Genomic DNA, 25,908 nt, shown 5'->3' on the forward strand with positions numbered 1-25,908 from the left:
CCTTCAAAATCAGTCAATCAATTAATATTAATAAGAGAGGTACAAAGAGAGAGACACACAGAGGGAGAGGCCAGAGCACTGCTCATCTATTGCTTGTGGTGGTGCTGTGCATTGAACATAGGGCCTTTGGAGGCTTATGCATTAAAGTCTTTATGCATAACCATTATGCTGTCTCCCCAGCTCCCTTTTACAAGCCCTTATGATAAATCTCTTTATGTAAAAACTTATATATTTTGCATTGACATATATATTACATTGTATCTACTTTCTACATGTTATAACATGCCCCCCATCTATATTATAATACACATAGATATGTTTTATGTAGATATCTATTTACAAATATGTATGATGTGATACATTAAAAATTTTTTTATTATCTTTATTTTTTTATAGAAACAGCCAAAAACTGAGAAGGAAGGGGGAGAAAGAGAGAGGGAGAGAGACAGAGAGACACCTGCAGCACTGCTGCATCATTTGTGAAGCTTTCTCCCTGCAGGTGGGGACTAAGGGCTTGAACCTGGGTTCTTGTGCACTGTAACGTGTGCACTCAACCAGGTGTGCCACCACCTGGCCCGATATGATACATTTTTAATGGAGAGAAATACATTTTAGTGTATACCTATATAATTAAAATACTTACATGTATAACTAAAGAGGTTTATTCTAAGGAATTGTGGGAGGTTGAGGATTTCCAAGATGACATCTGAGAGGTGCTATGTGGGTTCGGTGTAAGTCTAACCATCTAAGGTCCAGAAGAGCTTTAGTTAGTTAGCCTTGCTATTGGTTCCAGTTCAAAAAGCCAACAGGCTCAAGACCCAAGAAATAATGGTGTTTCAGTTCTGATCCGAATGCTGGAGAAGACTGTCAGGCAGAGGAGTCCCTCTCACTAGGGGGTAATGAAGTCAATGCTCACAGGTGTTTTTTTTTTTTGCTGGTAGAATTGAGCAGACAGAAATCAAGGTCCCTGAAGTGGGGGAAGGTGCAGAGGGATGTCAGCTCACTGTACTGTGTCACCTCCCTCTGGGTCTATCAGATGGACCTCCTGCACCTGCAATGGACCTTCTGGAAGCAATTCAGAGTGATCAGGTGTTATTTCCAAGTGTGGAGGTGAGAACCAAATGGAGGGAGACAGTTCTGAACCCAGACGGGTCTGGACTCCACACCACTGTGTGTGCAGCAGACTCCCTGGGCTTTGACCTGCTTTGGGGACCATCCTTCATGCTGGGCCCTTCTCTACCTCCTCTGCCATAGGCCACCTGCACTTGGCTTGGCCCCTGTCTGCATGGATGAGCTGCTGGAGAATGCTAATGAATTTGACTAGCTAGATTCCATGATCCATCCCCCTGGGAGTGATGGATCCCTCCAGTCATTCATTCAGTAAATACCCCGAGCACTTCCTCCTCACCAGGCAGCAGTCTGTGAAGGTTTAGCAGGTGTGGAGGAGACACAGAGGCAGCCTGCTTCCAGGCACTTTCCACTCAGGCCCACTCCACAGGGGGGTGTCATGACCTGTCCATGGGCCCCACTCCTCTGTACTTGCAAGTGACCTCAGTACAATCTGGGGCTCACTGCCATTGCAAGTGTCTGGGTTTTTCTTCCAGTTCAGCACTTCTGCACACTCCTTGTGCACCTCTGGCATAGGGAAGCCAGCTCTGGGTGCACCTTCTCCCCACGTTTCATTTCTGAGATTTAGTTTCTCAGCCACAAACCACTCCAGGAGCTCAGTGTCCTCCTTTGCCCTGGGCAACTTAATCCATCTCACTGTTCAGGCAAAAACCTTTGATGCTTCTCTCTTTTAAATTTATTTATTTTGAATAGAGACAGAATGAAATTGAGAGGGAATGGGGGGGAGGGAGAGAGAGAGAGAGAGAGAGAGAGACCTACAGCACTGTTTCACTGCTCGTGAAGCTTCCCTCTTGCAGGTGGGGACCGACAGCCTGAACCTGGGTCCTTGCACACTGTAATGTGTGTGTTTAACCAGGTGTGTCACCACCCAGCCTCATTCTCTTTTCTCTTTATCCTATAAAAGAGCCAACAGAGAGGCTGGGTGATGATGCACTTGGTTGAGTGCACATAATACAGTGTGTAAGGACCCAGGTGCAAGTCCCTGGTCCCCTGTTGCAGTGAGGAAGCTTCACAAGCAGTGAATCTATCTATCTATCTATCTATCTATCTATCTATCTATCTATCTATCTATCTATCTATCTATCCATCCATCCATCCATCCATCCATCCATCCATCCATCCATCCATCTATCTATCTATCTATCTATCTATCTATCTATCTATCTATCTATCTATCTATCTATCCATCCATCCATCCATCCATCCATCCATCCATCCATCCATCCATCTATCTATCTATCTATCTATCTATCTATCTATCTATCTATCTATCTATCTATCTATCTATCTCCTTTCCCTCTAAAGTTTTTGTCTCTATCTAAAAGTAAATCAATAAATAAAGTATTAAACAAACAAACAAACAAAAAGAAAAGCCAACAGAAAATGTGCCAGGTGCTACTTTAGAACAGTCATAATCTGAGTACCTCTCTTTACCTTCTCAGCCCCATCTTTCTATATACTCTCTTAGGTAGGAAGAACATTCCTCATGGTGAATGACTCTTACACCTAGGATGCCTTTTCCAGAAGGTCTCTGGGGGTAATATTTGGAAGCTTTAGGCCTCACCCCAAGGCTCATCCTCAAGTTTTATTTTATACTCATCCACTCACACCATTAAATAGAATTACCATCACTTAGTCTCTTAACTATTCACCTTTCTGAGAGAAATACCTGTCTGTCTGTCTGTCTTACCTGCCCCCAAAATATTTAAGGGAGATTATAAAGTTATGTAAATAGCTCAACATTATTAGAGAACTAGTAAGGAAAACAGGCAAAGGAAAAATGACAGGTGACAGGGAGTGACAGGTGAGGCAAACATACAATGTGTGAGATCTCTTAAATTTGTCAAACATGAGTAACATGTGAGCCCCTCATCTAAGGTGTTTTAATATCAGATTTATTTCTGCTTCAGGTTTCCCACAAGGCTTTATGGACACAGTGATTCCTTGGGTTTAGAAGGGATGATGATATAGTGAAGAAAAGCTTAGGAGCAGTGGGGGAATGTGGGTTTGGAAGTCCTTCAAAACAGTTGTAATCTGATCACTTCTTTTTGTTCCCTCTCCCATCAGCCTTGACTAGACTCTTAGGTGACTGGAATAGTTACCATGCCAAATGGCCTCTACACTGAGGCTAGCATTGGGACCCTAGTCACCCACTGTACCATCCTCTCACCCCCTTCCCTTCCCTCCTCTCACACATACCACCCTATTCCACACAATGCTCTGAGTACTTACCAAGACCCAAGCAAGAAACTCTGAGTCCTGATTTTCCAAGATTCCTGGAATAAAAACAAAAGGACACATGGTAATCATTTCCTCAGACGGAACATACACATTAACAGTGAATGCTATCTGTCACTTCTGATGGCATTGCTCTTGACCAGAGCACTGTAGAGGCAAAGGCACAGACATGGTTTGTGGTCTTAGGAGAGGACTCTTCCTCCTCCACTTGAATGTGTAGAGGAAGCTCTACATATGCTCAGATTCAGTATAAGGACGTGGTGCCCTCCAAATACAGCATCTCACTCAAGATTATCTTCTTTCTTGATCTGTCTACAAATATACTAATGTCTTCTAGAATGTGAGTTCCTTGAGGACAAGGTCACTGTCTTATTCACCAGCAAGTCATTCATTATTCATTCATCCAATAACCTGGTACACGAGGGAGACTTCCCCAATATTTGTTAGCTGAGTAACTGACAAAATGAATTTGAAGACTAAATATTGTTATTAATGGATGGAGATTATTCACAGAACCAACACAAAACAATCCTTTGTTTAAACTAAATTCTACTTTTAAAAGAGCTACATAAAATTGCTACAAGAGGATCTGAGAGCTCTTCAATTTTTCTTATCTCATCAGCACCTTTGCTTTCTTAAAACTTTACCTTTTATTTACTTATTAGGCAGAGACACCCAGAAACCGAGAGGTAAAGGGGTAATAGAGAGGGAGAGAGACAGAGAGACACCTGCAGCACTGCTTCACCACTTGCAAAGCTTTTGTCCTGCAGGTGGGGACCAGGGGTTTGAACCTGGGTCCTTAAGCACTGTAATATGTGCTCTCAACTAGATGTGCCACTACCTGGCCCCCACCTTTGCTTTTTCTCCTCAAAATTTTACCAGGGAAAAGGAATAAATTTTTACTCTCTGCATAGGGAAGGAGAGGTTCTCTAGTCTTCATTGCAAGGCATTTGTCCATGGAGACTTAGACTCAACCTATTTAAAAAATTATGTATGTATTTATTTATTAGAAACAGAGAGAAATTTAGAGGGGAAGGGTAGACAGAGAGACACCTACAGCTCTGCTTCACTGTTTGTGAAGTTTACCCCTGCAGGTGGGGACCAGGGGCTCAAACCTAGGACCTTGCACTCTGTAATGTGTGTGTTTAACCAAGTGCTCCACCACCTGGCCCCTTTCTGTATTTCCCTTTCTATTTAAAGCAAAGTCATCCAGAGTGGTGAAGTGATGGCATATGACAAAATAATTAAGAGTTGAAAGGTCCAGGTTTTAGTCCTCATAAAATTTGGGGGAATTGCTTTCTTGGAAGCAGGTTGGGATACTAATATTCTTGTCTTCCTCTTATGTCATTGTGTGGAGATGTATTTCAAAGTGTCCCAAAGCCAACAGAAGCAAGTCATATGCATTGGTGACTTTTGCGGACTCACTATACAGTGCTAAGTTTTCCCAGAAATTGAAAATGTCCACCTAAAGGTCTATGCGAAATGGAATTGAACTACATAGTAGGAGCAAAATGACTGGATGTCTCTCATGGAAACAGTTTGCATAATAAATCATTCTTTTAGTGGTTTCTCAGAAAATCCACGGGGTATGCAATCACAGGATTTTTTTTTTCTTTGAGTCTAAAAGTCTACTGATTTTAAAGGCTAGTAATCATGAGCACAAGTTACATAGTGGGAAGGATTTTTTTTTTTTAACTACCCCGCAAACAAAATCAGAAATGAAAAAAAAAGTATGTGAATAACAATCTCGCAGGCAAAGAGACTCAGTATTACAGTATCAATGAATCAGCAAGGATTTATTGAGAGGTCACCATGTCCCAGGCAAGGTGCAACGTCAAGGAGACACAGAAAGAACAAGGCACAGCTCTCTGTTCTCTGAGTTTTCTAAGGGGCAGAAAGCAACTGTGTAATCTAAGTGCAGCAGGCTGTGTCCTAGGGGAAGCTGTGGGAGCACATGGGCAAGGGATTATTTCTAGTTTGTATTTGCATAACTCTGTGGGTGTCATGGAGAAGAAGATCCAGGTAAGGATTTGCATGTAATTTTAATATCTTCCAGTGATTCTGAGAACACAAAACTTTGAAGCTTTATATATATATTTTTAATTGCCACTAGAGTTATTGCTGGGGCTTGGTGCCAGCACTATGAATCCACCATTCCTGGAAGTCATTTTTTTTTCCTTTAAAGAATTTATTTATTTATTCATGAGAAAGAAAGGAGGAGAGAGAAATAACCAGACATCACTCTAGTATATGTGCTGCTGGGGATTGAACTTGAGACCTCATGGTTGAGAATCCAGTAATTTATCCACTGTGCCACTTCCCGGACCACTCTTCCCCCCCCCCCCTTCTAGTCTTTTTTATTAGATAGGACAGAGAGAAATTGAGAGTACAGGGAGACAGAGAGAGATAGGGAGAGAGAGAGAGAAAGAGAAAGAGAGAGAGAGAGAGAGAAAGAGAGAGAGAAAGATACACACCTGCAGACTTGCTTCAGCACATGTGAAGTGTCCCCACTGCAGGTGAAGATCAAGGGATAGGACCCTGGACCTTACACTTGGTAATAAGTGTACTTAGTTGGGTGTGCCACCACACAGACCCCATACACAAAACTTTGCAGAGCAAGATATTTTTCTCAAACTATTTTTTAATTTTATTTTAATGAGAGTAACAGAGAGAAGTAGAGGGGTGGAGAGAGAAAGTGAAAGATTACTGCTTCGAAATCTGGGGACTGAACCTGGAACCTCAGAGCCTCAGGTATGAAGGTAATTTGCATAACCATTATGCAATCTCCCAGGCTCCAAGAGAATATATATACATATATATATATACATATATATATATATATTTTTTTTTTTTTTTCTTACTGGAAGACTACTCAGCTCTGGCTAACAGTGGTGTCGGGGACTGAACTTGAAACTTCAGAAGGCTAGGCATGAAAGTCTTCTGTATAACCATTATTCTATCTCCCACAAGTACTTTTTTTCCTTCTAACACACTCAAATAGAGCAAGATTATGTAGGGAGCAACATCAGTTCACCCACAGTGGGAGATTTGCCCTGTTTCCCTTGGGGTAGTGACTGAGGAAGTCACTAGTCTGCTATGAGTTTAGAAAATCAAACTTGAGAAACTTTGAGAATTGTCAGCAAAAACAAACTGTAAAGAAGCAAGTCGTAAATGTATTTCATTTTCTTGCCACCACTAATCAAACACTCAGGCCAACTGTTCTGGAACAAAAGCTTTTTAAGAGTTTATACTGGAAGAGAATTCGGTTACACATACTGACACAGGGATTGGTCCACTTTAAGTTTCTATTTTTTAATTTCCTTTAACTCTTTCGCTAAATATCTCCACCCTCTAGAGGAAAAGGTTACCAAATTCAGGTGGTAGTGATTAAAGTGAGAAGCATTTTCTCTGCACAGACAATACCTAGTCCCTAAGTGCCTTGAACATATGTGGTCCTGGGCTGAACCTCTTTGTGAGACTCCAACCATGGAAAATGTCTCAGCACCTGATGCTATCATTACCCTTGCAGATGGAGAAGGTCAGAGGGAATCAGTTCCCTCCAATTCAGGGTGTGGAATTCCAATATAACTCATATGGGGCACCTGTACCCTCCTGCTTACATTATCCATCTGCATATCATAGTGGAAACATGGCCAATGTCCAGCACCTTCGATCCAATATTTGACACTTCCGATCTAGTAAGTTCAAAACACATCCTCTGAAGGCTTGTTTGTATGGCGCTCCCAAATCATGGACAAGATTACATGACAGATGCCTGGAACCTTCTTTATTCCATAGAGGTAGGATTTTCACAAAAACACCATGAGCTATTGTGCAACAAAACAGCTTGATAGAAATACATATTCCTCTTTATGAGCACAGGTGAGGCTGCATGAAAATTCTGTAAGCACCTCAAATTCCCAGTTAGATTGAATTCCTTTCCTATTTGGTTTAAAATAGTTTCATTGCACAGGTTTACCTACTTTATCTGTGTCAGATACTCCAGGTGGAAGTCTCACTGCATTCATTTTTAGTATCTGCTCCTGTTCAACTCAAAAATAAAGCTCTCTGTTCTTGGTAAGCCTGAGCTGCTCGACCGCTAATATTAGAAATGAATGACATCAGTACAGGGAGGAGGCAGGGACACTTAAACCTGTCACTCAAATCTTGGAGATCCTATATCTTAAGTCAGAGTTTGAGTAGAGTTGCAGAAGGAACAGAAGTTCTTGAGAACCTCAAGGTCATATTTCCTTTTTTTGAAAGCAGGGCTCTCAGTTTAGACTACAGGGTTGAACTGATTTCAGGACCATGGCTAGTTCCATGACAAGGACATTAAGTTTAATAATGGTGTGCCATTTTTTGTGGGGCATCCATCAGGCTCTTTTTGCTTCCAAGGTGATCATGGAGTGAGCTGAAATCAAGCACCACTTGGAGGCTTGTAGTCTCTTTATAAATCAAAGTTGTTAAGAGCAGAAGATTAGCAGGCCTGATGTGTTATCTTAAATTGCCTTCCTCTGAATACATGTATCTCAGAATGCATTCACAGCTGTAAACTGTTAGAGAGAGAAATAGCTAACTAAAATATACCTTGTACTGGACCAAGAAAGAACAGATAGCCTGGGACACAATCCCTGAGCTAAAGGTCATCATCTTAGTAGAGATGAGCTGGAAGTGCATGGGAGGGGCTCAGTGACAGACGAAGTTTGATCTGACCTGGTTTTCCAGAGCTCAGATCTATACATCTGCTGTGTCCCTCTCTTGAACATCTTTCTGACTCCCAGTCACACTCTGCTGCATGTGGTGCCTCAAACCAGAGGTCTCTGATGAAAACAAACAAACAAACAAACAAATAAATTAATAAAATCCCAAGCAGAAGGCATGTGCATTTGTCAGCACCTATTTTTTTTTTAATTTCTTTATTGGGGAATTAATGTTTTACATTCAACAGTAAATACAATAGTTTGTACATGCATAACATTTCTCAGTTTTCCATATAACAATACAACCCCCACTAGGTCCTCTGTCATCCTTCTTGGACCTGTATTCTCCCCCACCACCCACCCCAGAGTCTTTTACTTTGGTGCAATATGCTAATTCCAGTTCAGGTTCTACTTGTGTGTTCTCTTCTGATCTTGTTTTTCAACTTCTGCCTGAGACTGAGATCATCCCATATTCATCCTTCTGTTTCTGAATTATTTCACTTAACATGGATTTTTCAAGGTCCACCCAGACTCAGGCCCACTGCCTCTGTAATCACTATGGGGATATATATCCTTGACCATGAGGTCTCTCATTAAGGGGCATCTCTGAGGCCTCACCACCCTTCTTCAGAAGCGGTGCTGCCTTATTTACCCTCCAGGGCAGAGGACAGAGAATCATCTGCCTTGATGCTTTGGGATGAGGAGGGAAGGGGTCCCCTAGTAAGAAGTAAGTGGCTTGCCTCATGAATAGTCCTCCTTGTGCTAGGGGCAGCCAGGCCACTGGCCTGCAGGGTGGGGCAGGGTGTGCGGGGGGCCCAAGGGGTCACAGCACAGCCTGCCCCCGCACCCTGTGCATAGTCCTTCTTATACAACAATTCAGTCTAAATAGAATTCAGTCATTTAGCTATCCCATATTATATTTGTATTTGCTTTAGTTAAAATGATGTTTCCATCCTAAAATCTTTGGGCAGATTTGTTTTAGAGATTCACCAAGCTAACCCCTGGAATTTTCCAGGAATTCTCTGACTCTACCTGCACCAGCCTGAGATGCCCAGTTAGTAACTATGACTGGTCAGTTACACCTGGGTGTGTGATTGGGACCTTTTTCAGGTTTCAGTTTGGAGGGATTAGAAGAAGACATGGAGAGATGTGATACTACACCTGCAAGAGAGATAGGAGGAGGAAAAAGGGGGAAGGATGTAGGGACTCCCAAAGAAAAGACTATACTCCCTTCAGATTTTGTCCATCTCTCAAGGCAATGCTCACACTTTACCCAAGTATATACACACTCGGCATTTTCAAAGTGAAAGTAAAGCCTTCTCTGGCACCGCCTTTGCAATGAGAAGCACAAATACTTTCCACTGTAATGAGCTATGCATTTTTCAAAGGCAAGACAAAAGAAACACACACTGGAGGTAGGTGTTCCATGCTCCACATCCTTCCAATTCCATTTCCTGTGGGGGAATGTCTTGCCTTTTCTATACAAAGCAAAATCAGCCATGCCATGGTGCTTGACTGAAGGGCATGGCAATAATAAAAAACAAACACTTCAGCATTCATTTGCCTTTCCCTTTGTTTGACAGGGAGACCAAAATCCCAAGCCTTTTCATAGTCGTGTGCCTCCACATCTGCCCTCAGGGCATCAGTTATTTCAGTGAGTGGACATGAGCCCTAGACATTAAACAAGAACAGAACAGAACAGAACAGAACAAAACAGAACTGAGGACCCTGTGAAACCAACAATATTTAATTTCATTTTATCTATAAACATCCTCATGGTTCCAGAACATTGGCCTTTGTTTGTTTGCTCTGCTGCTTTTCCCATGTGCCAGCAACAAGTGTTTACTTAGTATCTACTATGTTATATCACCAGCCAATTCCTGACTTAGAGGTTAATGAATGCTCTTTCTCTCCACAATAAAACGCAGACCTGGCTGCTAGGGGCAAAGTGAATGATGTTGTCCAGTAACTCTAATAGCCCCACACAGGGCCTGTTCATCATAAATGGTGAATGACCAAGTCAGCATTCTTGTTTCACTTCATCTTCATTTTCCAGCCTCTAACTTGGTCTTTTAATTTTTCTGGACATCTTAGTTTTGTTATAATTCAGCACTGTGGGCATTATATCTGATTCTGGGCAAACAGTGGCGATTTGGAGGTCCGAGTAGAATGCTGGGCACAGTTGCCTTCTCATGGTGATCACATTCACAGCTCAAGAATTGCTTTATAAGAAGTAGCAGTTCCTCCGTGTGTTGAAGTTACTCTTGCTTTTGCTTGATACAAAGGGAAATCCCTTTCCTATAGACCCAAGAAAGGGAGGAAAGGAGAAAAGACTATCTTCTTGTGAAATTACAGGGCATCAGAAGAATATGTTTTTTTATGATCTCAAGACAAAGTTTACTGAAATTCTTTTGAAAATAAAGTCAATGCTGCATCTGCTTGTGTGGACTTTTAATAATGCAAATAATTCTTTAAGACTGACTTCAGGTATTTTCAAGTTATCACCTCATTCATAGAATGATCACTATGACAGAATCTGGTTTTTAAGCTTTTGTAAATTGATTGATCCAGGGTGCCCAGAAGAGTGTCAGTCTTGGAGGAATTAAAAGAGGGAGAGAGAAAAAGAGAGAGGGATGGAGAGAGAGAGAGAGAGAGAGAGAGAGAGAGAGAGAGATCCGGGAGCAGTGGATTTGTTATACAGGCACTGAGTCCCAGAAATATCCCTGGTCACAATTAAAAAAAAAAATCAGAGGAGACAAAATTCATTTAAATGGGATATTTAAAGTATTCTCATGTGTGATTTTATTTTTCTCTGAACTTTTAATTCAGAGAAAAATAAAATCACATTTAGGAAACACAGCACATGTAAGTAATAGTAGTAGGGGTGAAACCTATCCCATTTGCATTTACATCCTCTGAACTTATAAAATGCCAGGGGCAAGAGAAACCTACAACATATATTTGTAGAATGGGAATTCTAGCTTCAAATCACCACATAAGGGCAATGCCCCCCAGACTATTCTAGTACAACCCAGCAGGAGTATCTAAAAGCTTCCTGAAATAGTACTCATGCCTACAGTTATCATAACATGCAGGGGAGACACCAACAAAGTAATTTAGAGAATCGTCTTTGTCAACTATTGATCCCATGTCTCCCATAGGATCATATTCGAAGCCAGTCTCAAACACTACAAAAATTTAACCTTCCTTTATGGCCTTTTTTATGGGTTACTGCCAGAGATAGGCTAACAAATGATGCTCCCTCTTGATGTTACTTGAATAAGGGAGTCCCAGTGCCCCAACCTCTATCAGTTGAACACAACGCATTTTGAGTAACTACTTATCACTTCACCACTCCATCTGTTCCCCAAAGGGGAAAAACATATACTCTATCATTAAAATAGCAGGTGTTGAAAGAGTACGTATTCAGTAATAGAGGGTCTTATTTATTTAACTCTGTGTAGTTTGATGATAATTACATTAAAATTCCCTAAAATCAATATTTTCCCTTAAAACATGGATTGATCAAGAGTATATGTTTATAAAGAGCACTTGTAGAAAATTTGGGAAAAGGCCTATTTTCTCTTTGTGAGCAACCAAAATACTCCTTAGATTAACCTGTAAGTATACCATGCCTATATTTAGAAATATTAGGTCTTGGTAGTAGCTAATATTGTTCCCAGGGATTATGAAACACTATGATTACTGCATTTCTTAATATGTGCCCACCCACAATGTTTTTTCTTTCTTTTATAAAGTCAAACCATGATTTGTTTTTCCAAACACTGTTCTAACTAGAATAAAAAAAAAAGTTGAAAGTCTTTGGGGAGATTTTGCCCTTTTCTCTTAATAGTGGCTTGCCAAGCAGCCTTTTTTCTTTTAAATAAATGTAGACAGAAACACTTTCTGGAAAGGGCTTTAAATTTAATTTAGCTAATTTTGGAGTGAATACTTTGAGAAATTGGCTCTATGCCTTTGTTGCTGTTCTGCAAAAAACCCAAAAAAACCAAAACAAACAAACAAACAAAAAAAACCTTGCCGATTCTATTGAATGGGTAGGGCTTGGCGTGGAGACTCCTGAGCTGGAAGGAACATGGGTTGTAATTATGAGACAAAGAGGAAGAAATCTCTATTCAGACCCTTCTAGGGGTGGGGGCTTGTCTGTGTATTGAATAGAAGGTCTTGGACACAGATGAGTCAAAACAACCCCTTTTCAACACCAAGATGCCTTCACCCATTAAGCACCTCTAACTTGGATTTCCATAGCCTTCCCAAAAGTAAGACCCAATTCAGTGACTCAAGTACATATACCATATCTAGACTAGACAAATCATTGAATACCAGATGCAGAGCCTCTGGTGAAACCCACCTTGCAGCTGGATGCCCCAGGGTATGTGTGGTCTGGACACACACTTGTGTGTAAGAAGTACTCACATAAAAGAGTGACCAAGATCTGTGATAAGGAGAAAGAGTAAAACTAAGTAAAGTTTCTATTTCATTCTATTTCAGCTTCAGGCATTCTTTTTATTTGCAGAAAATTTCTATAATTTGATTAAAGGTATTTATGAAAAGTTGTGCTCATCACATCAGCAGTAACAACAACAAACAAATAACAACAAATGACACCACCCGAAAATGGGGAGAGGATCTGAACAGAATATTCACCACAGAAGAGATTCAAAAGGCCAACAGACATGTGAAAAAATTTTCTAAATCACCGATTGTCAGATAAATGCAAATAAAAACAATAATGAGATACCACTTCACTCCTATGAGAATGTCACATATCAAAAACGCCAGCAACAACAAATGCTGGAGAGGCTGTGAAGTCAAAGGAACCCTCCTGTACAGCTGGTGGGAATGTCAATTGGTCCAACCCCTGTGGAGAGCAGTCTGGAGAACTCTCAGAAGGCTAGAAGTGGACCTAACCTATGATCCTGCAATTCCTTTCCTGGGGATGTATCCTAAGGAACCCAGCACACCTATCCAAAAAGATTTGTGTATATCTATGTTCATATAGCAGCACAATTTGTAATAGTCAAAACCTAAAAGCAACCCAGGTATCCAACAACAGATGAGTGGCTGAGTAGCTTGTGGAATGGAATACTAGTCAGCTATTAACAGTGGTGAATTAACCTTCTTCACCTCATTGTGGATGAAGCATAGCATCATGCTATGTTTGGTAAGCCAGGAAGAGAAGGATGAATATGGGGTGATCTCACTTATGGACAGAAGTTGAGAATAAGTACAGAAGGGAAAACACAAAGCATAACTTGGACCGGGTTTGGTATATTGTACTAAAGCAAATGACTCAGGAGTGGGGAGGGTTCAGGTCTTGGAGCATGAAAAAGTGGAAGCATGAAAGTGGAAGACTTATCCAGGGGGTTAGAGTGTTATGCAGAAAACTGAGAAATTTTACACATGTACCAACTACTGTATTTACCATCAGCTGTGAAGCATTTTTTTTGTTTTTTTATTTCTTTATTGGGGAATTAATGTTTTACATTCAACAGTAAATACAATAGTTTGTACATGTATAACATTCCCCAGTTTCCCATATAACAATACAACCTCCACTAGGTGAACCATTTTTTAATTAAATTTTTTATTTATTGGATAGAGACAGCCAGAAATCAAGAGGGAAGGGGGTGATCGAGAGGGAGAGAAGCAGAGAGACACCTGCAACACTGCTTCACCATTCGCAAAGCTTTCCCCCTACAGGTGGGAACCAGGGGTTCAAACCTGGGTCCTTGCGCATTGTAATACATGCACTCAACCAGTACATACACCACCACCCGGCACCTCGACTATAAACTATCAATCCCCACAACTAAAAAAAAAAAATTGTGACTGTATCTCAGGTCTACCACATCCATTCACAAATAAGAATTCTCTTAACTCCTTGGGGAAGATTTCCTTGCCAGGGAATCTTACGGAGCCCCAAGTTCCTTCTGTGCAATCATTCATGAAGAAGTAAAACAAAAAGTCATTTATTGAAGTAATGGTGCAGTCACTACAAGTTTCAGTTGTGCATCATTGCAAACCAACTGCATTCAGCTCACTAAAAGACCATCTCTACCCTTTGCCATACCTGATCTATTCACCCTCTTCCCCCTTCCAGTCTGGTAACCATGAATTTGTTTTTGTAGTTTGAATGTTTATTTTTATTTTATTTAGCTCATTCGTTTGTTTTCTCTCTAGATCACATATGGGTAAAAATATGCAGTCTTTGTATTTCTCTGCATGACTTAATTCACCATCCTCTAGGCACACCCATATTGTTGTGGCTGTCAGTTCAACATGGAGGATTCACCCAGCAGCGTTTGTGCCAGGTACTGGAGACTGGAGGTAAGGAGGCCTGTAACTAGACAGCAATCAATCTCTGGGAAAGACGAGTACCCAACAGAGCTGAGGAGGAGGTGGGTGGGCTGAGAAGTGGGTGGGGAACCTTGCGTAGTGGTGCTCAAAAGAGCTTCCCAGTTGGCAGGATCTGTACTAGAACCTGAAGAGGAAGAGGAAGTGGAGGAGGTATCACCATGTGAATCGGGGAGGAGAGGTGTCCCAGGCAGAGAAACTAGCTGAGTAGAGATACACCTAACCATGGAGGTTCATGGTATGTCGACAGATGGACAGAGGGCAGCACAAAGCTGGGGGGTGCTGGGAGAGAGCCAGAAAGGTCCAAAGGGCTGGAGATGATGTCATGTGCCATTAGCATGAAATGTAATCTGGGGTTGAGGCAGAGCTGTCAGGGCATTTCAGGAAAGATAAAATACCACCCAACTTTCATTTCAAAAACTTACTGAGAGCTGTGTGGAGGATGGGTTGAGGAGGCTGTAAGTAAAGAGAAAGAATTCATTCGGAAAGGATTTCAGTCACTTAAAGAAGGAAGTGTAGAGGCTTTATAGTGGAGATGTGAGGTTCCTGCTGTCTTAGGGTTCAAAAAGACAATCGATAGTTAATGTTATCATCACAATATTTGGTAATTGGGTTAACTTTGAAAAGTCCCTTCGTTAGGGTTTGCTGTACAATACCTAGTATCTTGTACCTAATATCTGTGCTATTGGTTGCTTCTGATCTACTTGGTCTAGGCTTTTGAGAGAGTCTGCATATCAATTACACAGCCTATATATTGAAAAGATTCAGTTTGTGTCTTGAAAAACTTTGAGACATACAATCAATTTTCCCCCTCTCGTATTAATTAACTAGTGATTTATATGACTACATTTTACTAGGAGTGCACATAAACACCATTCCCACCACCAAAAGACTGTGACCCATCCCTCCCACCCACTCCCACCCCCCACTGGCCCAGGAAGCTGCATGTCCAAGCCTCTACTTCCCCCAGTTCTGGAACCATTGGATAGGGCCCACTTTCCCGTATGCCTCTCCCAATCCATATCAAATAATATTGCATCTGTCGATCACAACCTAACCAACACAATTGCCACCTCAACATGCTTCACTTCAGACTGTGTCCAGAGACTTCACGTGTGGAATGACAACCCTTCAGCTTCATTACTCAGGTGAGACCTTTCCTTTCATAGTATACTCTAATTCCATCTCAGGTGGTTCATTTTCTAACAAAGTCCCAAAACCTAGATATACACCAGTTTCTGTGAGAGAGAGCATATGTTCACACGTATCCGTAAACTACTGCAAAATATATACCTGAAAGTAGAAGTACACTAGAGTTTGCAGTGAGTATCCCCCTAACACTTCCTCTCCACTATTCCAAGCTTTGGGTCCATGATTGCTCAACAACTTGTTTGGCTTCATATGTTAACTCTCTTTTCAGTCACCAGGTTCCAGATGTCATCAGGATGCCGGCCAGGCTTCCCTGGACTGAAGACCCCACCAATGTGTGGAGCTTAGCTTCCCCAGAGACCCACCCTACCAGGGAAAGAGAGAGGCCGACTGGGAGTATGGACTGACCAGTCAACGCCCATGTTCAGCGGGGAAGCAATTACAGAAGCCAGACCTTCTACCTTCTGCAACCCACAATGACCCTGGGTCCATGCTCCCAGAGGGATAGAGAATGGGATAGCTATCAGGGGAGGGGGTTGGATATGGAGAATGGGTGGTGGGAATTGTGTGGAATTGTACCCCTCCTACCCTATGGTTTTGTTAATTAATACTTTCTTAAATAAAAAAAAAAATAAAGAAGGAAGTGTAGAGGGCTGGGGAGAAAGCTCAATGCCAAAGGGCAGAACATGCTTGCCTATGGCCCAGAGGCCCCAGGTCCTTGGCACCACCATATGCCCAGGACTGAGTGGTGCTCTGGATTTTTTTTTCTCATAAAAGCCAAAAAACTTTATTATTATATTATATTATATTATATATATTATATTATATATAATTTTAAAGGGAAGTATGGGAGTCTGAACAAAAGCAGTTACCTTGAGAGACAGACCTGGAAGGGATCCTGGCAGATTTCACAGGCTTTCAAAACACCTGAGAGAGTTTGGAAAAGTAAGGAAACCAAGCTGGGGCACAGCCTCAGGAAATACAGACAATTTTTTTTTTAGCACTAACACCAAATCTCTATAATATTTTCTCCTCTCCTATGTCATTGATGGAGGACTTATTTTTTCTCTCCTCGGGACAAATGAGAGCAAAGGAAAATTTCACATTTGGGGATGGAGTGAAGTATTCACCAAGGATCTTGGTGAAAGCCTTCTACACACCTGGACATGAATGCCCAGCAGTGCAGTGTCACCCCTGTAGGGTGTAGACAATGATAACAGTTTGGTGGCTGGGCTGAATAGTGGAAGTCTGGCTCCTGAAAAGAGAGTCATGGCTAAGAAGTTGGTGCAGTGACAGGGCCCAGCTTCTGAAGTAGGCAATTGCAGACAGTTTCACAGCTGGATGAGTTTTATTTTTCTGCTTTCAGTGATGGAAAAGTCTCAAGTGATCAAACCTGCTTCTCTCTTCAATCTTACTTGTGCTCAGTTGACCCTTTGCATGGCTCTAGTCTAGGGCAGGGCCTCAACACACGCTTGGTGAGAAGTTAAGGTGTGGACTCCCACAAGAAGGTCCAGATTCTACAGTCTTACACTGCAGCCCTTCCCACCTTCTCTTTGTTATGCCCCTATTTGCATCCTGATTGTGTCTAAAGAGAACTTCCCAGGCCATCTCCCCACCCCTTGGTTCTCTATGCAGTACTGAAATAGCAGGCCCACTAGAGATGCTGCCAAGCGGTCTTTGGGGGCTTCTTGTGTTTATTGGCAGAGGGGATTCAGGTGGTAGTGTCCTTCTTACACCTAGCAAAACAGTCAAAGAAAGCATGAGTGTAAGCTAAGTAAGAAGTTAGTCACCCCAATGTTCCCCCAGCTCCTTGCACAGTTATGTGCTGGGGAATTTGGTGGTAAAGAGAGAGAGAACACTGAGAGGGAGGGGGGCAAGGGCAGAGAGAGAAGTAGGTAGAAAGCTGGTCAAAGAGCAAGGTAACCCTAACATGCACTGGGGGTGGGGTGCTCAGTGGTCAGTGTAGACTCTAAGCATAAGACAAATCAGCCTTTTCTAGCTACGTTGTAACTGCCCGCCTCCACTCCCACCCCAGTTAAGCTAAGCAGACAGCTACTGTGATGGGGTATGAAAAATGAGGAGTGCACATATTTGCATTTTATTCCCTCCTCTGTAAAGTTTTTATTTCTGCACATTTCATAATTATTAGCATTTTATTTTAAAAACACGTTTTAAGAATAAAAGCTTATTCTCATAGCAAGTGCCTGGGTTTCCTGACTAAGGCACATGCCAAAAGCAGTTTGGAGATATCTTCTTTTTTAAATTAATTTATTTATAAAATAATGGAGATATCTTCTAAGGTGCATTCATTAAAGGTTTTGTGCTCAAGGGCTTATAATCTATTGGGGGGGGGGTGAGGTTACCTGTACACAAACATACATCCAGTCTGTTTTTCCCCCAGTGGACACAAGAAAGAACTGGGGAATGTTCTCAAAGCTGGCACAGAGATAGAGGAGAGAGTGGCAGAAAGAAAGGAAATGATGGAAAACAAAGTGTCCCTTTCCTGCAGGAGGATGGAAGTCTGTGGACTGAGGTGGTCATTCTTGTGCAGATGGGATGCTTAACACACCAAAGAAGTGGTGTTTTAATGTTCCTCTGAAAGGAAGTAGGGAAGAAACCCAGTTTCTGAGCCAAGCCAGCTAACTCCACAAGGGGTGGGGGTGGGAGGACACCTGGTGACAGAGCAGAAAGCAAAGGCACAGAAAGAATCTGCACAAAAGGCAGCTTTGACTTCCCATGTGAATCACACCTGACATCTTCAAGTTAGTGCGAACTGAAGGCAGGGGTGGGTCAGATGTGTGCAGAGTAAAGACATTCAGATCTGCACAACAGGTGAACCTGTCACTCTGAGCAATGTCTTCTCTACTGAGAACTTATGCCCATAAGTAGTGTGCACCTCACCCGTGTCACAGAGGGGTCAACTATGCTGGGTCTCTTAGCCAGAGAGCATTGAAATCAGGGAATATGACACCTCTGTTATGTTGTTCATTTTTTTCTTAACAAAGTTGATTTTTGTTTTTTCTATTCCGGGTCTTTGGTAGTTTCAAATAAGCTTGGGAGTGTTTGTTCGATTTCATTGGAGAATGGTCACTAGAGTTTTCAGAGATTGCATTGTATCTCTATATTATTTTAGGTAGTCATGAGCATGCAATATTTTCCCATCTTCTTGTCCCTTCTACTTCCTTCAAATAGCTCTTTATTATCCAGTTCTCAGAATAAGTCTTTCAATTCTTAGATTAAGTTCATTCTAAGGTAATAAATTCTTTTTGATTAGAATGTTAATAGGGTTATTTTCTTGATCTCTCATTCTACTAGTTTATTATTTTATATAGAAGCACAATGAATTTTTGTGTATTAATTTATTAGCCTGTCTACTAAACCTTATTGCATTCACTTATTGTTTCTAACAGCCTTTTTTTTTTTTTTTACTGGACTCATTGGAACTTTCTATGTATAATATCATGTCATCTGAAAATAATGACAACTTTACTACTTCCTTTCCAATTTGGTTACCTTTTAAGTTCTTTTCTTGTATAATTGCTCTTGGCTGATGAGCACTAGAGTGACAATTCCACCCACCTCAGCCTGGCTCTTCCCAGTCTCTTGGCTCTCAAGTATTTTGCGAAGGGATGCCTGGTCTACTCTGTGTAGCTTCTGATAACCACAAAGTATTACTTCACTGCTTCAAGACATAGTGTCAATTTCTATTCCTTAGTCCAATATTTTCACATGCACACGTCAATATACTCTAGTAAATACCACCAGTTCAGAGTCAGCAGTCATCCCAAATGTTTTATAATTCCACCATATGTGCTTGATTGTGCCATTATGCTGCCTGTCCTAATTAAGATGGAATGAATCTGAATTGAAATTATTGTTTCTCAGGCTGAGGATATGGGTCAACCTGCCAATGTCCATGTCCAGTGGAGAAGCAATTACAGAAAACAGTATTCCCACCTTCTGCACCCCAAAAGGAATTTTGGTCTGTACTCCTAGAGGGGGAGAAATGTTAGGGGAAAATGACCAGAGGGCTCTGTACTCCAATTCCATCAAGACCCAGAGAGAGAATAGAAAAAGGAAGGACATTCAGAAGTAGTAATAGGTATAGGAGATGTGACTTAAAAAGGTAGAGAAGACAGGACTATAGAAAAGAAAAGATAATATATGTAAATATAGATAGACAATTATAGAAATAATAGCTAAGCCATATCTGTAACCTTGGGAGAGCTACTGCAGTTTCCATTGGAGGGGATGGGGACACAGAACAGTATAGAAATACAACCTGTTACCTCATAGTTTTGTGAAGCAATATTGTCACTAATTAAAAAAAAAGAAATTAGTGTTTGTGTGAGTGCCATGGTCTCTAAAATTGAGTTTCTCATGAACTGCAGGTTTCCAATCCCAATATTCTTAGGTGGAACTTCCTGAGAGACTGATTACATTATTTGCAGTCCACCTTCTCTTCTAAAATAATTGACAACCACTAAAAATGATGAAAACTGAGTATTTCTTCAAGTATATGTCCAGGCAAATAGATTTACCTACAGAACTTGGGTGATAGAATTCATGCCTTGTTATGTTAGCTGTTTCCCAGAAAGATTTTAGGCTACTCTTCAAAGCTCTTTTGGTTTTAGTAATAGCTGGCAGATTTTAGAGCCTTGGGAGGGAGTGAGATACATGGAGAAACTTTGAACACAGTACCTGGCTGATGGATTATGATGTGTTGTAACTGTGATCTTTGGGGAATGAGGCCATAGACAGATGATGCTTGGCAAGATATGTTAGCCTCACTCTAGTGGAAAGATGATTTTAAGTATAAGAGAATGGGAGCAGCGGCTTTGTTGGGTAGTTACATTTTGAATTTTCATTTTATCATTTGGTGGGTTTTGTTTTTTTTTTTTTTACAAAATTAAGCAAAAGGCTTTACAGCTTTTTCCGTTTTCTTTTCCTTGAATAGGTATAAGCCTGCATAGTGAAATAAAGCCATCTGAGTTGGTTCTACCTGCCTGCAAGCAGTAAGATTTGTGTTAGCTATGCGTGAAAAATCACATCAGGTCAAGAGATTCATTAGGGTGATTAGAGCTGACTTTAGAGAAGAGAAACAAACAAACAAACAAACAAAAACCCCATCCAAGTAGGAGTGTTTTTAGGCTTTTCAAAGTCATCAAGACAGATGGTTTCACCAGAACTCCTGGGCTCATCACGTTGCTCCACCTTCTCATTACTTGTCACCAGCACGTCGGTCCATGTTAGTCCTTTTGAAGTAGTAATAATGTTAACTTGCTTGGACTAGCCTTTAAAAATGTCAAATCTGGACAGTCCTGAGAGGGGATTTTCCCCACAAGGTTAGAGGAAGAGGAGAGAGAGGTTGCATTTCCTGTGCCTCTTCATAGTCCTAAGTCTGTCTCTGCCTGTCTGCCCTAGTGACCTCAGTGTACTCCCACTCTACCCAAAGACAGAATTTTCCCCCAACAAAACATTCTGCTGTGAGAATAGTTACCTTAAGCCCCAAATCTATTGTTTTCCTGGGAGAAAAACAAAACAATAAAAATCAGCAACCTCAGTTTCCTTTTGAAAACATTTAATTGGAGTGAATGAACCTCACATATCAAAATGCCTGGGTTTGAGGCTGCAGACTTATAATGTGCCTGAAAATTTATCGATTAAGCACACAAAGAAATAAACAAGGTGTTTGATAAATGAAACTAGGCTGAGTATTAAGAATATTTGTATCTGGAGAGACTATTCACCATACTCTTAGGATTGCAGACAGCAAGCTCATAACTTCAACATTTTGAGCAAACCAGCTTAAGGAAACCAGTGTAGGCAAGTCCTGATTTCTACCTGAATGCTACTGATACAGGAAACAGAATGGCTGAATACTGACAAGAGTTTGCATGTAAAACACACAGAAATCACCATCTTTGGTTATTTAAGAACATTCCAATGCTTGCAGTGAGCAACTTTCAATAAGACCAGATGATTGACATGTAATTATTATGTTCATTTATATCCTGGGCCATTTCCAAGTTTCACTGAACACTGAAGGGGAACTCCTACTGCATTCTTTCCTGGACTTGAAGAGAACAGAATAAAGCTGGTAACCAAAAATATTCAAAATCAGGAAATTAATTAGTAGTTACAAGGATCAGCATGGTGACTGTTCTTGGGGTGTTATGCTTTGGGGATGGCATGAAGCCTGAATGGTTCAGCAGCTTTTTACAAGAGGCAAACATGTCCAACTCCTTTTTTGTGATTTGGTCTCAAATATACTCCCCCCAATTTTTCTTTCTAGCCTCACAGGCTTGTCTCTCTTACTCAGTAAAGGAAAAAAGGTAACAAATGGCTATAGCTGTTGTAGAGAGACTCTCCCCTTCATTTCTCTTTTACCCACAATCAACAGAGCATGATGTCGTTGAGGGCCAAATCCCAAGCTTTGCGATGCTGTCTTCCCAACTTCCCTGCCACTTTCTGTTCCTGTCTTTGAAAATAGACTTCATTTGTGTGCTCGATGTTAGGATATGAGAGAGGCAACATTTGTCTCAATCTTGCTGCCTCACTACTGCTGAGCTCCACTTCAGAAAATTCTAGGAGAAATGGTGAAGCTAATAAAATCAAGTGTCTCTTCCTGGCTTTTCTCTTTTCTTTTCTTTTCTTTCCTTCTTTTTCTTTCTTTCTTTAGTAATTTCTTTTCTTTTTTAATTTGATTTTTTAAATTTAATTTTTTATTTATAAAAAGGAAACATTGACTAAACCATAGGACAAGAGGGGTACAACTTCACACAATTTCCTAGAACTCTGTATCCCATCCCCTCCCCTGATAGCTTTCCTATTATTTAAACCTCTGGGAGTATGGACCCAAGATCATTGTGGGATGCAGAAGGTGGAATGTCTGGCTTCTGTAATTGCTTCCCTGCTGAACATGGGCATTGATAGGTCGATCCATACTCCCAGACTGTCTTTCTCTTTCCCTAGTGGGGAAGGGCTCTGGGGAAACAGAGCTCCAGGACACATTGGTGGGGTTGTCTGCTAGCATCTGGAACCTGGTGGTTGAAAAGAGAGTTAACATACAAAGCCAAACAAACTGTTGACCAATCATGGACCTAAAGGCTGGAATAGTGCAGGTGAAGAGTTGGGGGGCCCCTCCATTTTGTAGATAGCTAGTAGGCATATTTTAGTTATATTCTGAAGAGTCTGTGGCTATACTAGTGTTTTTTTGCTTGTTTGTTTGTATGAGCCTGAAATCTGATATGCAGGTGGATCCTAATTATTGTGTGGGGAGGTGATGTCATGGTTGGAAAAAGGACCAGAAAGCTGGATCAGGGAAGAGAGTAGCTCCCAAATATAGGAAGGGTATATAAAGCATATGTTCACATGTATCCATAAATTAGGGCAAAATATATGCCTGAAAGCAAAAATACACAATAGTCTGTAGTGAGCCAGTATAAAGTTCATAATGAAATAGTGAATATCTACTTAGACTTAGATACCTTCCTCACCTACTTCCTATTACAGTTCTCTCTCATTCCAAAGCTAACCTCATCAAAGCAAGGACTGCAAAAGCTGAGTAAGGGCAAGAGACTGGCATACTTTAACAATGACTCTTTAGTCACTATCAGGCCACCCCATCAGCTGGGGCCCTAATCGGGGAGTCCTGAGATTCCCAAATGGACATGATGGGCCTAGACCTTGAATAAATCCCTCTCTCCATTGTTACCGGTCATCTCTATCAGGAACAACACAATAGACCCCTTTGTGGGCCACCATAGGATCTTGCCCTCAACTTGGATCAACAAAGGTAGAGAATATTCCATCCTCCAAAGGAAGGCTGGACAATATTCTCTATACTACACCTAAGGAAGATGGGTCCTGATATTGGGGCTGCTTAGAATGTTCCTACTCATGACCACAGAATGTGAGCTCAGATCTACAGGGATGCAGAGGTCACATAGGCTCCTAAGCTGAATATGGGCCCCAGATCACATCAAATCCGTGGGGTTTACAGTCAACAATAATTATACACCTTTCTTCCTGGTTTTTCTTTTCCATCACTGCCTCTTTAAAAACAACTGCATTTGTATCATGCAGGGTAGGCAATGCTCCTGTGCCAAAATCTCTAGAGTGAACTGAATCTGCTGACAAGAAATAGAGGGCTGGATCTGGCTTCACACTCCAGCCATCCAGTTCTGGGGCTTGCATTAGCTCCCTAAATCCCATTGTGACTCTCAGCTTGTGAGGAAAATGTATTATCAATGAGGGGCGGGGTGCGAGGGACAATCTTTTATCTTTAGTATCTTCTTCCTAGTGCTGCTGTGGTAACCACTTTCAGCTTGGCAATTTAAGTCAGGTTCCAATTTGTGCAGATGAATAGATTAATCACATATTTCTTAACTAGATCAAGCGACATTCTGTCTTCACCCTTTCCTAAAACGAGGAAGTGAAGAGAGGTTTAAGACCTCACCGCACACTATGTCATATGTTGATTGCTATTATTTAATTCCTGAGCTTCTGCTGAGAATGGGCAGCATGTTCCCTGCTGGACCATGCATGGGTGGGTGCCTTGTCCTTGCACAGAAACAGGCTGTATCTGGAGGTTGACAGACACGGATAATGATTTGGAATGCTTCCTGGGAAAGCTGGAGTGAGTGTGGCTTCAGGGCAATGAGGGAGGTGGTGGAGGCTGGGTTGGAGGATGTGGGAGAGGTGGCACCTGGCAGAGACATGCCCACAAAGTTCTAAGAGGTATGGAGTGGAAATGAAGTGTGAGCATGTCTCTGAGCAATGGAACATGTCTAAGGGGTAAATACGCTGAAAGAATCATAAATAAATGTCTTTTCTAAAACAAAACCAACTAATTTTTTTTTTTCATCAGGGTTATCATTATTTCACTGTTACCAGCAGCCATTTTCTGATTGAGGGTGACAGAGATAGAGAGAAGGAGAAACATGTAACATGGAAGCTTTACTGGGTGAGCCACCACCCACCCAGCCTCTAACTCAAGTAAGCTTTGCCAGATGGATTACTCTGAGCTAACTGTGGAGCTCCTGAGAGAACTGCCACTAAGAACAGTGCAGCTAGCCCAGACTAGTTTCATTGGGGGCAAAATATCAGAATGTTGCCTACAGCATGTGATGGGTGACATAAGCATATGCTTTAGCCAGCATTCTAGTATGAGAGTGAAGCAACAGCATAGACTTAAGTAGGTTAATTGGAAAACAGACCCAATACATAGGTTTCTTCAAGACTTGCACTATTCAATGTGGAAGGTTTTATTTTAAAACTAAATATATATATATATATATATATATATTCATCTTTGTCTATTTAAATGAGTGTGACCTCCTTCAGTTCTTTCTCTTTGTGCCTATTTTCTCTCTCCACTTACTGTTCCCTCTACCAGAGAATCACGTTTTCTTTTCTTCTCTTTTTTAAATTTTTTTTGTGCCTCCAGGGTTATTACTGGGGTTCGGTGCCTGCACTCCAAATTCACCGCTCCTGGAGGCCATTTTTCCCATTTTTATTGCCCTTGTTGTTGTTATTGTTGTTGGATAGGATAGAAAGAAATCTAGGGGGGGGAGAGAAAGACACCTACAAATCTGCATCATCACCTGTGAAACAACCCCCCAGCAGGTGGGGAGTGGGGGGCTCAACCGAGATACTTATGCTAGTCCTTGTGCTTTGTGCCATGTGCACTTAACCCACTGAGCTACTGCCCGGGCCCCTCTTCTTTTTTTTTCTGTTAAGCTTCTACTCCTCTGTTAGAGCTGGGACTAATGTCTAACCAGTTAATGAGCACTTTTAGGCAGAGCCACTTTGTCAAATACGTTGGTTCTCATCTCTGAAATTGAACTTAACACGTGGAAGTAACTTTTCTGTCAAGATGTCCATCTCCACAGTAGATTGTGACTCTTGTGTTAATCAGTTCTGGATTCCTAGCACCTTACCAGTGGGAACTCCATAACACTTTCTAAATCAGCATGAATGAGAAAGAACAGATCTAATCTGGCCCTGAAGAAATGCCAAGGAGGAGATCCAAAGCTTCTTGGTGACGACAGCACAATTGGCGTAAGTATGTGGACGCCCACAAGCGACTACTTCAGAAGGCTTCACTTGGGTTTACAAGTTCTACTTTGCTTTTTTTGTTTGAGGCAGAAAAACTAAATCACTTCTTAATGGATGAGTTAGTTCAGAAAAGCTACCCAACAGAAGAGAATGCAAAACTCGATAGAATAGAGGTACTTCTGTTTGATGGCCTCTGGAAGGTAGCATATCAGAGGAGAAATCACCAAACCAGATCTGAGAAAAGCTGGGAGGCCTG

At 41.4% G+C, this 25,908-nt stretch overlaps 1 protein-coding gene across 4 annotated transcripts in view; it reads right to left on the reverse strand.

Moving 5' to 3' along the window:
- The window catches only part of KCNAB1 (potassium voltage-gated channel subfamily A regulatory beta subunit 1), a 370,921-nt gene that overhangs the window by 108,431 nt on the left and 236,582 nt on the right, over positions 1 to 25,908 (reverse strand). For all 4 annotated transcript variants that reach the window (XR_009551559.1, XM_007521072.3, XM_007521074.3 and 1 more), the window contains exon 2: positions 3,361 to 3,404. Coding sequence is in view for 3 of the 4 variants with exons in the window: in XM_007521072.3 (XP_007521134.1) it covers positions 3,361 to 3,404 (44 nt within the window). In the remaining variant the exon portion in view is untranslated. The remainder of the gene's footprint in view (positions 1 to 3,360; positions 3,405 to 25,908) is intronic.

This window comes from Erinaceus europaeus, chromosome 9, assembly GCF_950295315.1.
Source record: "Erinaceus europaeus chromosome 9, mEriEur2.1, whole genome shotgun sequence".
Classification (NCBI taxonomy): domain Eukaryota; kingdom Metazoa; phylum Chordata; class Mammalia; order Eulipotyphla; family Erinaceidae; genus Erinaceus; species Erinaceus europaeus.